Genomic DNA, 15,781 nt, shown 5'->3' with positions numbered 1-15,781 from the left:
TGGTCGCTAGCAGCGCCACCCACTGACTGGAGGAAAGAGCGGCGCGTCTGGCTTAGGAGAGAAAGGGAAATGGCGGCCGGCGGCGGCTGTGCCTGATCCGAGGGAGAGAAAGACAACTAGTGCCGCTGCCTCGGGGCAGCCGATAGGAACAGGGGGTGACAGGGCATCCGGTCTGGGAACATGGTGGGGACCCGGCGGAGCTCTGTGCTCAAAGGCTCGGACGGGAGGTTCATCTCATCCCGCACCCGCTCCAGTCAGAACCGGCCCACCGGGAAGCCGGCAAAGGTGAGAGGGAAGCGGGGGGAGCTCTCGTTCACACTCATTGTACGTGTCTGTAGGTCAGGGATGCGCGGCTCATGTTCTACTGCTCCTCCCGGCAGCCAGTGATGTTCCAGGTGTGACAGGGAATGCTGGGAGTTGTAGTGCAGGTGTAGAGCTGCTGGGATTGGCTCCTGGTTCAGGTGACACCAGTTTGTGTGTTTATAGGTGTGCTGTGGAATGCCTGTTTTACCTCTCACTTTAATGCCCCTCTCTGCTGCCTCCCTGTGTCACTGCTCCTGTGTGCCTCCAGCTCAACTACAACTCCCTGCAGCCTTCCTTTATAGCTTCCTGACTGCTGCTGTGTGACTGGTGGGCTCATAACGCTCCTTCTTCTGTGTGCCAAGCACCCCCTTATTTCTACCTCCCCAAACTTGAGCAATGTGTGTTCCCCCGGCTCTGCACGGCTTTTATAGCAGGTAGTGAAGCACTCTGTGCCCCAGCACCTCTGAGACCACAGGACTTTGTGCCCTTAGGGAAAGCTTGTGATTGGAAGCTGGGTGGAAGGTAGTGATTAGGGTGGCATGCAGGGGGTATAAAGCAGAGATTAGGGTGGAAGGCAGGGGGTATAAAGCAGAGATTAGGGTGGAAGGCAGGGGGTATAACGCAGACAGGGTAGAAGGCAGAGATTAGGGTGGCATGCAGGGGGTAGAAGGCAGAGGTTAGGGTGGAAGGCAGGGGGTGGAAGGCAGAGGTTAGGGTGGAAGGCAGGGGGTGGAAGGCAGGGGGTGGAAGGCAGAGGTTAGGGTGGCATGCAGGGGGCAGAAGGCAGAGATTAGGGTAGAAGGCAGAGAGTATAAAACAGAGGTTAGGGTGGAAGCCAGAGGTTAGGGTGGCATGCAGGGGGTGCAAGGCAGAGATTAGGGTGGGATAACGACCACGGTGGAGTAAGTGAAGTTTAGTAGGTGCCAGGGAGCCATAGGTTGCAGGAGAGGGTGTAGATGTGGGTGCAGTAGATGTGGGTGCAGTAGATGTGGGTGCAGTAGATGTGGGTGCAGTACATGGTTATGTGATTGGGTGAGGGGTTAAATTCAATCTGCCAGGGAAGAACAAAAGTTGTTGTGGTGTGTGTGTCTGGGAAGCAGCCAGTACAGCGCCCTCACTGGTGACAGATGGTATGACGGGCAGAGCTGTGTATATATAATGTATAACTGTCTGTCCCTGAATTTCTCTCTTGTTTCATATCAGCAGGGGCAGCGGGTGGGTAGGGAGGGCACAACAGGAGATTGTTTGCGGCTTCTAGTAGCCAATCACACATTTGCTTTTAACCCTTCAGTAGCGTTGACTCTTTGATCTGCCATTCTGCTTGTTGCCATGCAAATTTTCGCCCTGGTGTAGATCAAAGAGCCGGCCATCCATTCAATGATCCACAGTGCTTAAAGGGGAAGTAAAGTTTACAAACAGTGCAGTCACCATTAGGTTCCCCTCCCAGGTACCTCCCAACTGCTACACTGCACCCTCCTTTCCCAAGTCAGCCTTTGCCCTGGCACATACATGTATTTAAAGGGACAGTAACTCCAGAAAATGATAGTGTTTTAAAGTAATCCGACTAATGTAGTGTTGCCCTGGTGTGTTTGCTTCAGAAACGCTATTATAGTTTATATAAATAAGCTGTTGTGTAGTCATGGGGGAAGCCGTTAAGTCTGAACAAGAACAGGCTACATAGCAGATAAGAGTTTATCTAAAGTATAACTTGCATAATCTCTCTTTCTTTTCTTTTTTTTGAGATGGAATGGCTGCCCCAATTGCTATACTGCAGCTTATTTATGTAAGCTTATCTCTGAAGCAAACACACCATTTTTACCAGTGCAGGGCAATAGTTGATTATATTCTAAATATTTAAAGGAGAAGGAAAGCTATGGAGGCATTCTATTGCCAATAGATTAGCTGCAATAGAGCAATATATAACACTCTATTTATTCAGTAGAATGTTTTACTATACCTGAGTAAAAAGCTCTATAAGCGCTCTCTGTTTCTTTAGGATAGCAGCTGCCATGTTAGCTTGGTGTGACATCACTTCCTGCCTGAGTTTCTCCCTGCTCACTCATAGCTCTGAGCTCAGATTACAGCAGGGAGGGGAGGGGGAGAGGAAGAGAGGAGCAAACTGAGCATGCTCAAGCCCTAGCCCTGGAGGTTTAAGCTGAAAACAGGAAGTCTGATACAGAAGCCCATGAGTACACAATAGAAGGAAAGAAATGTGGTGTGTTTTGTTTTTTTTGACAGAGGACGCAGAGCAGCATTACTTTGAGCATTTACTGGTGTATTTATATAGAGCTTTCTGATAAAGCTTACTTAGTTTTAGCCTTTCCTTCTCCTTTAAAACAGTTTTTGTCATTACTGTTGCTTTAAGGTTTATTTGCCCTTTATTATTCATATTGCGCTAGAGAGATGTTACTGCACAACAATATGCATAATATAATATGCCTAGGGGAGGTGACCTAGAATAACCTGGGGTCTGCTAGTATTTTATATAGGCAACACCGTGCCCCCTATAGTCACGTATAAGGATTTGCAAAGTACTAGGGAGTTTTACAAGCTTATTATGCATCTGATACAGGTAGGTTGACCCTGAGCCCTTTAAATGTCGCTGTTATTGACTCACCCAGGCTCTCTGTGATACTTCTAGGCCAGTAGGATTATGTTCTTATTGGCATTAATCTAAAACCTCAGGCGAAAAGCAATGCAGTATATTGTGTTACTATATCTCCAGCTGGGAAGGGGTTAAGGCCAGGCTCTGAAGGCGGGGCCCTTGGACTAGCCCAGGACACAAGGCTGTAGGAGCTTTCAGTTGGATTGAATGTTAATCTAGAGTTTACTCACAGCATCCAAGTTCATCTGGGGCCAGCGCATAACTCCATTGTAAACAAAGGGATAGCTGCTGAGCAGACTGGAGTAGTGACCCCTAGTGGCCACTTGTTGGAAGTGCAACACAGTCTTGTGAAATTCCCACTTTGCTCCTTCATTGTGTGTTGTTCTGCTCTGCACCCCGTGGCTCTTGCTGAACTGCAGCTTTTTATAATCGCAACAGTTTGTGGAGAACCTTCTAGAAACCAAATAGATTTGCCGATTAAAGGGGAAATTGGCGGTGGTTAATTTAAAGGGTTTGTTCACCTTTGAGTTAAATTTTAGTGTGATGTAGAGATTGATATTCTGAGACAGTTTTTATTATTTGTGGTTTTTCAGTTATTTAGCCTTTCATTCAGCAGTTCTCCCATTTTTTGCAATTTCAGCCATCTGGTTTCTAGGGTTCCAATTCCCCTAGCAACCATGAATTGATTTGAAGAGACTGGAATATGAATAGGAGAGGCCTGAATAGAAACATTTTGCAGTAACAATACACGTGTAACCTTATAATTTAACTTAAACGAGTGGTTCACCTTTAAAGTAACTTTTAGGGGCAGATTTATCAAGGGTCGAAGTGAATTTGAGGGAATTTTCGAAGTAATTTTTTGGATACTACGACTTAGACTAAGAATTAGATTTGAAGTAAAATCGTACGAATATTCGACCATTCGATAATCAAAGTACTGTCTCTTTAAAAAAAAAACTTTTCAATACTTCGCCAAATTAAACCTGCCAAAGTGCTATGTTAACCTATGGGGACCTTGTAGAGCATTTTTTTTGGAAGTTGAACTAAAATCATTCGATCGATCGCTGAAATCATTCGAATCGTTCGATTGGAACGATTTTACTTAGACCGCAGGAACCCCAAATTCGATGCAAAAAAAACTTCGACTTCGATTTTCGAAGTCGGAGTATTTCAATTCGATGGTCGAATTTAACTTCGAAATTTGACCCTTGATAAATCTGCCCCCAAGTGTTCTAGAACGGCCAATTCTAAGCAACTTTTCAAATGATCTTCATTATTTATTTATTTTTATAGCTATTTGTCTTTTTCTTCTGGTTCTTTGCAGCTTTCAAATGGGTGTCGCTGTCCCCTTCTAAAAAAAAAAACAAATGCTCTGTAAGGCTAAAAATGTATTGTTATTGCTACTTTTCATTGCTGATCGCCTCTCCTATTCATGTTCCAGTCTCTTATTCAAATCATTGCCTGGTTGCTAGGGGAATTTAGGCCCTAGTTATCAGATTGCCTAAAATGCAAATTAAAGAGCTGCTGAATAAAAAGCTAAATAACTCAAAAATAAAAAATGAAAAGTAATTGCAAATTATCCCAGAATATCATTCTCTACATCGTACTAAAAGTTATCTTAAAGGTGAACAACCCCTTTAAAGGTAAACTAAAGCTGTATGGTGGCTCATGCACCTTAAAGGTTTGGTTCAAGTTTAAATTAACTTATAGAATTCTAAACGACTTTTCAATTAGGTTTATTTACTTTTTATATATTTTTCAATTATTTGCCCTAATTATTTGCACCCTAGCAACCAGATTGCTGAAATTGCAGACTGGAGAGCTGCTGAATAAAAAGCAAAAAAAAAACCTAAGTAATAAAAAAGGATGACCATTTGCAAATTGTCTCAGAATATCACACTACCCCTTTAAGATATACAAATAAATAATGCTACCTATGCCAATCTGTGTCCTTTTGCTCCGCTGTTTAAATGGCAGCGATTGAGCTGGAGATCTGTTGCTTCCAACACACTCCTCAATAAGTAAAGCAGAGGCTGCTGCACATGAGAATGCATTCACCTGCCCAATGCACCTACAGATGCACACGCTGACACTTTTAAATTCCTTAGGTTCTTGTTGCTACCCAGCCAATAGCAGATCCAGCTATAGGAAACCCGTTAATCAAGAAAGCTCCAAATTACGGAAAGGCCGTCTCCCTAAGGGCTCTTACTGACGAGCGTTTTTACCTGCGTTCCGTTTTTCTGCGTTCAGCCGCAGGGGAGCGCAGGAATAGACGCATTACATTTTTCCAATGGGGCTGTACTCGCACAGGCACGTGTAGGCGCCGAACGCAGGAAAAATGCAGCATGTTGCGTCTCAACCTGCGTTTGGCGCCTACAAGCACCTGTGTGAGTACAGCCCCATTGGAAAAATGTAATGCATCTATTCCTGCGGCAAAACGCAGAAAAATGGAACGCAGGGGAGCGCAGCTACAACCGCTCGCCTTAGACTCCATTATAATCAAATATTTTTTTTTAAAAATGCCTTTTTCCTTGTAATAATAAAACCGTTCCTTGTACAGGTATGGGATCTATTATCCGGAGACCCATTATCCAGAAAGCTCCGAATTACGGAATGGCCGTCTGCCATAGACTCCGTTATAATGAAACAATCCAAATTTTTTAAAATCAATTTCCTTTTTCTGTGTAATAATCAGTCGCTTGTACTTGATCCCAACTAAGATATAATTAATTTTTATTGGAAGCAGAACCAGCCTATTGGGTTTATTTAATGTTTATATGATTTTCTAGTAGATTTAAGGCATGAAGATCGAAATGACAGAAAGATCCGTTATCCAGAACCCCCCCCTGTCCCTTGCATTCTGTATAACAGGTCCCATACCTGTATAAAGGTGGGTCCATGTTCCCAGTGTGTTTGTGCATTTGGAGGTGGAAACGTGTCTGTCTGGTTCTGTGCTCTGCTCCACCTTCTGTGTTTCCCATGTGTGGTTCTTTATTCAGCTCCACCTTGTGTATTGTTATATGCACACTTACTTATATAGCCTTTATGTAGGTTCTTCCACAGAAATTGTACATTTACAAGTATTACTCCGCTGTCTGGGTCCCTTTAATTGCAATGTTTATATGGGTTTTGGGCTGCGTGGAAGGATAGAAATTCTATCTGCCCTTGGATTTCATCCAGTGAGGTCACATAAGGTTCCATTGTAGCCTCACTAGCTGTGTGTGGAGTTTGCATTGCACCCCTCCTACAGACCCGCTCATTGCTTACACCTTCTGTTTATGTTGCATAATTAAAAGACATGAAAGAAAATTCTAAGCAATGCTTAAAAAGGCCGAATCCAGAACCGAATCCGGGATTCAGTGCATCGCTTATATAAACTAGCTGTTGCTCAAGTATTCATTTTGGTTTAAATGTCTTTTAAGATTAATAATTTGCTTATTTATTGTTGATTCAGCACACCTGGCTGGTAACATTGAGACTAACTAACACATGATTATGGCTCTTCTGTATATAGTTGTAACTTTGAGCTGCAGGTACATTTCGTCACTTTGACTACATCTTGTGCTGCTGCCAGTACGGATTTTGCCAAGTCAGGCTGCAAATCTTGTCCAGGATCAGTGTAATGGTTGGATGCCAGACTCTTCACTTTCCTTCAGTGCTAGCTATGACTTGGCTGCACCTCCTTAACTATTCCTGCTCTTGCCAAAATATGGAAAAACTTGTACTTGTACTTGTACAAAGCCCCATTTAAAGGGCAAGTATTCCAGTGTTTTTTGTTAAACATCTTTGGCAAAACAGTTCAGTATAAAAATAAAAACTGGGCAAAATTAAAAAAATGGTTCTAATATAGTTAGTTAAGCATAAATATAATGTATAAAGGCTGGAGTAACTGGACGTGTATCATAATGGCCAGAACACTACTTCCTGCTTTTCAGCTCTCTAACTCTGAGTTAGTCTGTGATTATAAGGGGAGTCACATGGGACGAGTTTGCAATTGATCCTCCGATTCAAAGGCAACTGATATGACCCATGTGGCCCTCCCTCAAGTCTCTGATTGGTTACTGCCTGGTAACCAATCAGTGGAAAGCAAGAGAGCCTCAAAGCAGGAAGTAGTGTTCTGGCTATTATGTTACACATCCAGTCACTCCAGCCTTTATACATTACATTTTTGTCTAACTAACTCTATTAGAAACTTTATTTATTTTGCACAGACTATCTATTTACCCAGTTTCTATTTTACACTGAACAATTCCTTTGAGTTAATTTCACTTCCAATCATTCTATTTTGGAATCTATTGTATGTGTATATTTTGTCACTTGCATCCCCTATGCTTGTACAAATGTTCTTAAAGGCGGAGATCTCCTCCCTTCTAAGCAACTTCCTTGATATACGTAATTCAATATTATTTTAAAGTTATTTGCAAAATGTAATGCTGTTTGTGAAAGAAGTGTCTCTCTGTCCTTGATCTCTGATCTCTTGGTTTGACTCTTGAAACAAGATATCCGGCCTGTCCTCCTTCAGGTTTGTGAATCGGCTGGCTTTTACTCTGTTGCTTCAAGAATCAGGACCAGCAGTGCATAGACTGTAAACCTCCAGCTACCGCTTTCAAAAAGCAATTGCATTTAAAATTTGAAACCATTTAAGTGAATTTAAATATAGTGGATAGTTGCTTCACTTGTCTTTCATTATGAAAAAAAAACCAAAAGACGGGCTGTTGACGGGCTGTTGACGGGCTGTTGACGGGCTGTTGACGGGCTGTTGACGGCTGTTGACGGGCTGTTGACGGGGGGCTGTTGACGGGCTGTTGACGGGCTGTTGACGGGCTGTTGACGGGCTGTTGACGGGCTGTTGACGGGCTGTTGACGGGCTGTTGACGGGCTGTTGACGGGCTGTTGACGGGCTGTTGACGGGCTGTTGACGGGCTGTTGACGGGCTGTTGACGGGCTGTTGACGGGCTGTTGACGGGCTGTTGACGGGCTGTTGACGGGCTGTTGACGGGCTGTTGACGGCTGTTGACGGGCTGTTGACGGGCTGTTGACGGGCTGTTGACGGGCTGTTGACGGGCTGTTGACGGGCTGTTGACGGGCTGTTGACGGGCTGTTCACGCGCTGTTCACGCGCTGTTCACGGGCCATGGACTATTGGGGAAGGAAGGGAGATGATATCACTCTAACTAGCAGTGTAGCAGTAAAGAGTGATTGAAGTTTATCAGAGCACAAGTCACATGACATGAGGGCACCTGGGACACTGACAATATGTCTAGCCCAATGCCAAATTTCAAAATTAAATATATTTTTTAAAAAACTGATTTTAGTGCTGAATTCTGCTGGAGCAGCACTATTTATTTGTGTATTATGAAATACAATGATTTTTCTTGCGACATTATCCCTTTGCAAATTGAGAGCCAGTCGGATGACTAGCAGAACGTTTTCAAAAAAAAAAATACAGCAAGTCCCGTTGATTTGACTTATTACTATAGATATAATAAACATTTTAAGAGAAATTATTGCCCTTGTGGATCATTTAAATGGTTAACACTGAAGGTTGTTCCTTTCTGGCAGAGGATTACTGTGTATGCAGTTTCATAACATGTGATACTTCCCCATTATATAAATGTATGTACAAATGTGTAGATGTAGAGCAGCAGAATGGTGTAATAGCGTGGCCAGAGTAAGGAGGAATTTAACCCCATCTCACTCCTACAATCTGTTAATGTGAGTTCTGTTTATACTCACGTGAGACCAGATCAGCGAAACTGGATCTTCTCCCATGTCAGGGCCTAAGTTCAAGTGAGGACCCCCCCCCCGCTGTCGCATGTAATGCTTAATGCATGGCCCACACCAGTTTATTATGCCAAATCCACTTTAACAGTTCATCTTATCATATTTTATGAGCATGATATTGATACTATGTTGGTTGTTTAACATTCTGTTTATGTTCTCAAGCTCTTCTGTCATTTATTGCAGTGGGTATTTAGTATACAGAATGTATAGTACTGTATGCCTGAGATTTGGTTGCCTGTGCTAAATGAGCTTGATATACACAGGCTGAGAAATGGCTGGTTTGCATATATCTATATTTATATCTCATAGACGCAGAGATTCGCTTGTTTGGCGGTGTCACTAAACGAGTGGATCTCTCCCGGATATGCCCACATTGATAATGTATCCGATACGGGCGGTCGGATCGCGGTACTGCATAAACGCACAGATGCGGCCGCGACCCAGTTGGATTTTTTTTAACCTGCCTGATCGAGATCTGCCCGACTTTCAGCCAGATATCTGTCTGGGAAGCCCGTCGGATGGCCCCACGCACGGGTCAATAAGTTGCCGACTCAAGTCTGTCGACGGCTTTTGTCGGCCCATGCATGGGGGCCTTTAAAGGTGGCCATAGACGTTACAATTATGATCTTTCAAATCTTTCTAAGAAAGATTGTTCGTTTCAATACACACATGTAGAGCTGAATATATAAATAACGATATAATTCTAATTGTATCTGACGATTCTGCACTAACAATGGCTGATCGGGTACCTTCAAAGGCACCCAATCAAAATTTTCCGGCCGACCGATATCCAAGTCTTATGCCGATATTGGTCATTATTATTGGTACATCTATGGGTTGGTCCCCGAAAGCTTGTGCCACAATGTCTGCAATAAACAAGATCATCCAAGGAGGTCGGTTGTAGCTCTTCAGCAGTCTGGGGGGCCATAAACGTTTCTTGGAGGGCCACATCCAGTTCATGGGCCTCCAAGTTGGACAGCACTGATCTAAACAAACAGAGGAAGTTGCTAAAAACAAGTGTGTTCTGTTATTTGGGAAATCACTGATGCTGCTCTGTGATTACCGGTAATAGGTAGATAGGAGCTAGATATAGGCTCCATAAAGCACATACTTCATGTTTTGTGGAGCAAAACCCTATCACTGCAGTAACAGGCCACTCAAGTCAAAGGCTGGAAACATGGGAGGTGGCAGGAGTGTTCAGTGGTCAAAAAAATTAAATGTGCCAAAATAATGCAAGCTACGTTATATGAACAGACCTTCCAAAGTGGCCATACACTATAAGATACGCTCATTTGGAGAGGTCACCAAAAAAGAGGATCTTTCCCCGATATGACCCAACAACGGCAGGGCGGTATCCGGTTCTTCCGAATGCTTGACCCTAGGGATTGGATTACAACGAAGAGAATGGCCATTGACGGGTCGTAGGACCTCATCTACTAGCCGATGCCTCGATCATCAGAGAAATCAAACCTCCCCAATCGATATCTTGGCCAGATATCGATGGGGGAGACCCATCTGAAGCCCCCATACAAAGGCATATAAGATGCTGAATCGATCTAAAAGACTGGTGTGTTGACCACACCCTATTTCCAAACCACACCCACTTTAAACCACACGCATTTAAACCACAAGATCGTGTCCACGTTAATGGTGGTAGCACAAAAAAAAAACCAAATGTTTGATGCTCACTGCAGGGATATCACTCTTTGCTCAAATGTGAAGAATTTCATTTATAATTATTAAAACACATCCTCAAATCCATATACAGTAGATACTCCACTGTGGACAACACCACAATGGGGGGTCGCCTGCAGGCTGGCAGTTGGACAGCACTACAGGTATGGGACCTGTTATCCAGAATGTTTGGGACCTGGGGTTTTCCAGGTAACGGATGTTTCCGTAATTTGGATCTTCATACCTTAAGTCTACTAGAAAATCATATAAACATTAAATAAACCCAAATAGGCTGGTTTTGCTTCCAATAGTTATTAATTATATCTTAGTTGGGATCAAGTACAAGCTACTGTTTTATTATTGCACAGAAAAAGGAAATCATTTTTAAAACTTTGGATTTTTTTGGATTAAATGGAGTCCATGGGAGAGGCATTTCTGTAATTCTGAGCTTTCTGGATAATGGGTTTCTGTATAACTGATCCCATACCTGTAATATAAATGATACTTTTTGCAAAAATGTGTTTTTGAATATTCCATCGCCTTTCCCACCACCCAGAATAAAATTAACGAGCTCAGTTATCAGGTTTTTTTTTTTCTTAATTTCTGATAAAGATTTTTGTCAAGCCCATTCCCAAATATGGGCACGTGTGCTGGGTAGGTCCCATAAATCTGTAACTGTGTGAAACAGGATAGAGACCTGCATCGGGATGGATACCGGCAAAAAAAAAGCGGGTACCCTGGGGAATGAGGGTAGGATATTCAGGTGCGGGTCTCATCTAAATTTCTTATGTTATATTGTCTATATTTTAGTCCTTTTAAAATTTTAAAAAACTTGTTTCTGTCCCGCCAACTTTTGATGATATTACTTCCGTTTTGCAGCACTTCCTGTTTGATGGTGGTCAGAGGGGTCAGGTAGCGGATCAAAGTGGGTAAATATGCGGTTCGGGTTGGGTCCCGGTCTTAGAAATTGGTTCCGCGCAGTACTCTAAAACAGGATACAGATTTTTAGAATATAATTTAAAAAAACAATTTCACAATTCTTTTTTAACAGAAGGATCCCTGCAGCGACAGTAGTCTGAGTGACAGCCATTTGTCCCCTCCTGCCAAACGCCCCTGTAAACATGTTGAACCCGTGTGTAAAGAAAGCCCCCAAACTCGTGCCGCCAAACAGCGAGAGGGCTGGAGTATTGCAACCAGGAGGTCAAGGTAATAATGATCTGTATTTATTTACATGAAAAATGTTGGATTTTTACTAGTAATTCAGAGTGAGGCTTGCCTTCTTTACAGGGCCAATCCTGAGGCTGAATTTGGGCAAAATGCTTATTTTTGTGTCCTGAATGCTCTTGCAAGTGATTTGATTTAATGCGTTCCACAAGGGTGTAATTAAGTGCTAAATACAGGTGGAATGCGTCATGTTGCATTTGGCATTTTTACATGCACCTGTGTGAGTAAAGGTCACTTTAAGAGCATATATACGTGCAGAGGCCTCCCCCCTAACCTGCAGCACAGTCAACCTGCCATACTGCCCCTGTAATAGAGGGATAATACATACAATACCTGTATTTTTTAAAAAAATTATATACTTACACAAAAAAAACTACTAAAAAAAAAAAATAAAAAACAGACAAATTCAACTTTTAAATCTCTAAGTCTTTTTATTAAGAAATAACTTACCAAAACACCACTTGAGCTCCTATTCAGAAAAGGTGATCCATCGTGCGGCGCTCGATTTCTTCTCCCTGCCGTCCTTAAAGGAGATAGCCAGGGAGGAGAAATCGAGTGCCACATGATGGATCGTCACCATGACGCCTTTTCTGAAGAGGAGCGCAAGCGGAGTTTCGCTAAGTTATTTCTTAATAAAGATTTAAAAGTTGAATTTGTCTTTGTGGTTTTTTTTTTTTCATTCTATACTAGCGAATTTAAAAAAAAAAATTGTTACTGGTCCTTTAATGCTGTTTTAATTGAAATGTTAATCTTTTTTAAAGGAGAGCTAAACCCTCGCTGATAATGGGCTAAGGTTTAGTTCTCCATTAAGAGCCGTTTCATTTTCTATGCTATCTATATGCATTCCAGTCTGCTGAACCACTTTATTATTTAGTGCTGAAATAAATAATGGCATGTCTGCATCATCATTGTAGAGGGACCGTCTCTGATCAGAACCGTCTCTGATCAGAACTGTCTCTGATCAGAACTACTGGTAGTCCAAATTGACATAAATTAATGGAACCATTTTTCACTACAGAGTATCAGTGTGTCTAATACATTTGCGTCTATATTTTAGATTATCGTCTCCAACTGGTGCTACATTACCAAACAGCCACAGTAATTTATGTAAGTATAACCTGTTCGTGTTTATACTGGGTAAAGTGAGAGTTTGAATAAGCTATTTCATCCCTGCCTGTAGCATTTTCTTTAGTAACGAGTCAACTCCCTGATCTAGAACTGCCAGAGTGCAGAATGAGGATCTGCAAAATGAATGCTAATAAATATGCCTGTGCAATTCTTAATGTCACTTTTAACACTTGTTTCTTGTGTTTAGCTCTTAGAAGCCACCCACGACTTGTGGAGAAGGAGGGAAGTGGAGACCACTCGTGTATTAATGGACGGGAAGTTCGAAGAAGCTGCAGGCCCAAGAGCAATAGATTTGAGACTCTGAATCAGAGCTTACTATTTGATCAGCTTGTAAATAGGTAAGAATGGGTGAATATACATCAAGGTGCCTGCTCTGAGACTGAGCGCACACCAAGGATAGTATTTTTTTTCTTTGTTAACATTTTATATAGACCTGACTATAGTGATAGTTAAACTTTACAATTTGGCCCTTCTTCTTAGTCTAATTGGCACTGTACATTGAGTCATTTACCCACACTACTTGCAATACATGGTAAGTCACAGTATGTTCACGGAAGCTTTAATCTTTACTGTTACTATAGACACCATCTCTTCCCTACTATACCTGCTATCCCATAGTCACACTCCCTTCCCAGAGACTATTATCCCCACTGTTACTATAGGCACCATCTCTCCCTACTATACCTGCTATCCCACAGTCACACTCCCTTCCCAGAGACTATTATCCACTGTTACTATAGACACCATCTCTCCCTACTATACCTGCTATCCCACAGTCACACTCCCTTCCCAGAGATTATTATCCACTGTTACTATAGGCATCATCTCCCCCTACTATACCTGCTATCCCACAGTCACACTCCCTTCCCAGAGACTATTATCCACTGTTACTATAGGCACCATCTCTCCCTACTATACCTGCTATCCCACAGTCACACTCCCTTCCCAGAGACTATTATCCCACTGTTACTATAGGCACCATCTCTCCCTACTATACCTGCTATCCCACAGTCACACTCCCTTCCCAGAGACTATTATCCCACTGTTACTATAGGCACCATCTCTCCCTACTATACCTGCTATTCTACAGTCCTTTCCTAGAAGTTATAGCATCAGGACCTGCCTTTCAATCCAAGAAACATCTTGGCTTCATCAGCCTACCTGTAAATGTAACTCGGTAGAATCATACTGTCCCCAAAGTACATTATTCTCTTGGATACCTCTGGCAGTGCTGCGTTTAGAATGATTTGATGTTTATGGTTGCAGAGTATTCACACTATACTCCTTATTTTGAGTGCAATAAAAATGTTTGGAACCCACTCTCTTCAGAGTAATTAGATAATGCTTCTGTTGGATATGCTAACCTTAGAGAGATTGTAAATTCGACTTTTAGTCTATTCATGAAACTATATCTATATTCTACAATTTTCCAGAGTTTATAGTCTGTACCATCAAGAATTTGCAGAACTTTGCACAAATGTGTGTAACAGTAATGTGGCTGGACACCAGACTAATTCTAAAATGTAGTTCATGTTGTTATAAACGTATTCTCACTCTGTATAAATAGAATCTGATGAGCTGTATACTCCAAATTTCAGGGATCACTGTATATAGTTGGAATTTTTTGGAAGTGATGCAGTCAAAACTGAAGGGCCACCCCATAATGTACATATTTGGTCATTGCCGTGTCTGGTTGTTCGTTTTATGCACTTTGGGGGCAGCATTTATTGGGCTACTTAAAGTGAAGTGGCTCAAATATCCCTGTGTACCATCTCTAAAATGGAATGGGAGTGTACGAATAGTAACACTGACACTCACGTGCTCTTTAATGAGGAAAATTCTAGTTTATTACAGATGGACCTCTTCTGAGCAACATTTCAACTGATCTTCCTTATTTATATTATATTGCATAATGCTTTCTTTTCCTGTTCTCTCTTCTTTCAGGCGGAATTTGAAAAGGTTTTCTAGGCGTTGGGGGTCACTGACCCCAGCTACCAATAAAAGAAAACAAATTTTTTTCACTAAGGCTTTTATTTTATTTTTTTGGCCACCTTTCTAATCAAATCTTTTACTGTACATCTTCTATTCTCCATTAAGTAGTAATAGGTGTAGATGTTTGGCTCAATCATTTGACTTCCAAGTAATTATACTAATGTTTCTGTGCTATATCCCATTATAGCACCGCTGAAGCTGTATTGCAGGAAATGGACAACATCAATATCCGGCGCAGTGGCAAATCCAGGGAGGTGGAGCGGCTCAGGATGTGGACCGATACTGAATTTGTAAGTTGTGTCAGTGCAAAGCAAAGATACACTTGTATACTGCAATTTTGCCACTACAGAATGTTGCGTGGAACAAGGAGTAAGAGTATAGTGCTTCATATGTTTCCTAATGAAGGCTGAAAACAGAGCACTCCTAATTGTAGTCACCAGCTCTGTTTCCAAATCTGGAAAGTTTTCTTTTTTTTTTTTTATTCAGTATTTCTATAAATATTTAAAGGAGAAGGAAAGGTTAAAACTAAGTAAGCTTTATCAGAAACTTCTATATAAATACATAGTAAACCCTCAAAGTAATGCTGCTCTGAGTCAAAAGAAACACCACATTTCTTTCCTTCTATTGTGTATACATGGACTTCTGTATCAGACTTCCTGTTTTCAGCATAAACCTCTAGAGCTATGGCTTCAGCATGCTCAGTTTGCTCCTCTCTCCCTCCCTCCTCCCCTCCCTGCTGTTATCTGAGCTCAGAGCTATGAGCGAGCAGGGAGAGACTCGGGCAGGAAGTGATGTCACAGCAAGCTAATATGGCAGCTTCTATCCAAAACAGAGAGTGTCTAGAGCAGTTTACTCAAGTATGGAAAAGCATTCTAAAGAATTAAAATAGCATGCTGTTGTGGCTAATCTATCGACAATAAACAGACTTGTTAGCTTTCCGTCTCCTTTAACAGGCTGAAATGTAAAAACCTGAAGTCAGGACATTAACTTTCAATCATTAACAGTACTCGCTGTGTTTTAGGCTTTGCTAGTCACATGCTTCACAGGCCTGTGTGTATTCTTTGGATTGATG

General features: G+C 42.0%; 1 protein-coding gene across 3 annotated transcripts in view; it reads left to right on the top strand.

Annotated features, from left to right (window-relative positions):
- The window catches only part of atad2b.S (ATPase family, AAA domain containing 2B S homeolog), a 106,847-nt gene continuing 91,066 nt past the window's right edge, over window positions 1–15,781 (top strand). For all 3 annotated transcript variants that reach the window (XM_041565071.1, XM_041565070.1, XM_041565069.1), the window contains exons 1-5: window positions 1–285; window positions 11,417–11,571; window positions 12,647–12,696; window positions 12,905–13,055; window positions 14,897–14,999. In XM_041565071.1, the coding sequence (XP_041421005.1) occupies window positions 181–285; window positions 11,417–11,571; window positions 12,647–12,696; window positions 12,905–13,055; window positions 14,897–14,999 (564 nt within the window). In that variant the 5' untranslated portion in view covers window positions 1–180. The remainder of the gene's footprint in view (window positions 286–11,416; window positions 11,572–12,646; window positions 12,697–12,904; window positions 13,056–14,896; window positions 15,000–15,781) is intronic.

The sequence above is a fragment of the Xenopus laevis genome, chromosome 5S, assembly GCF_017654675.1.
Source record: "Xenopus laevis strain J_2021 chromosome 5S, Xenopus_laevis_v10.1, whole genome shotgun sequence".
Taxonomy (NCBI): domain Eukaryota; kingdom Metazoa; phylum Chordata; class Amphibia; order Anura; family Pipidae; genus Xenopus; species Xenopus laevis.
The sequence above is the reverse complement of the archived record's forward strand: the minus strand, read 5'-3'. Positions and strand labels throughout refer to the sequence as shown.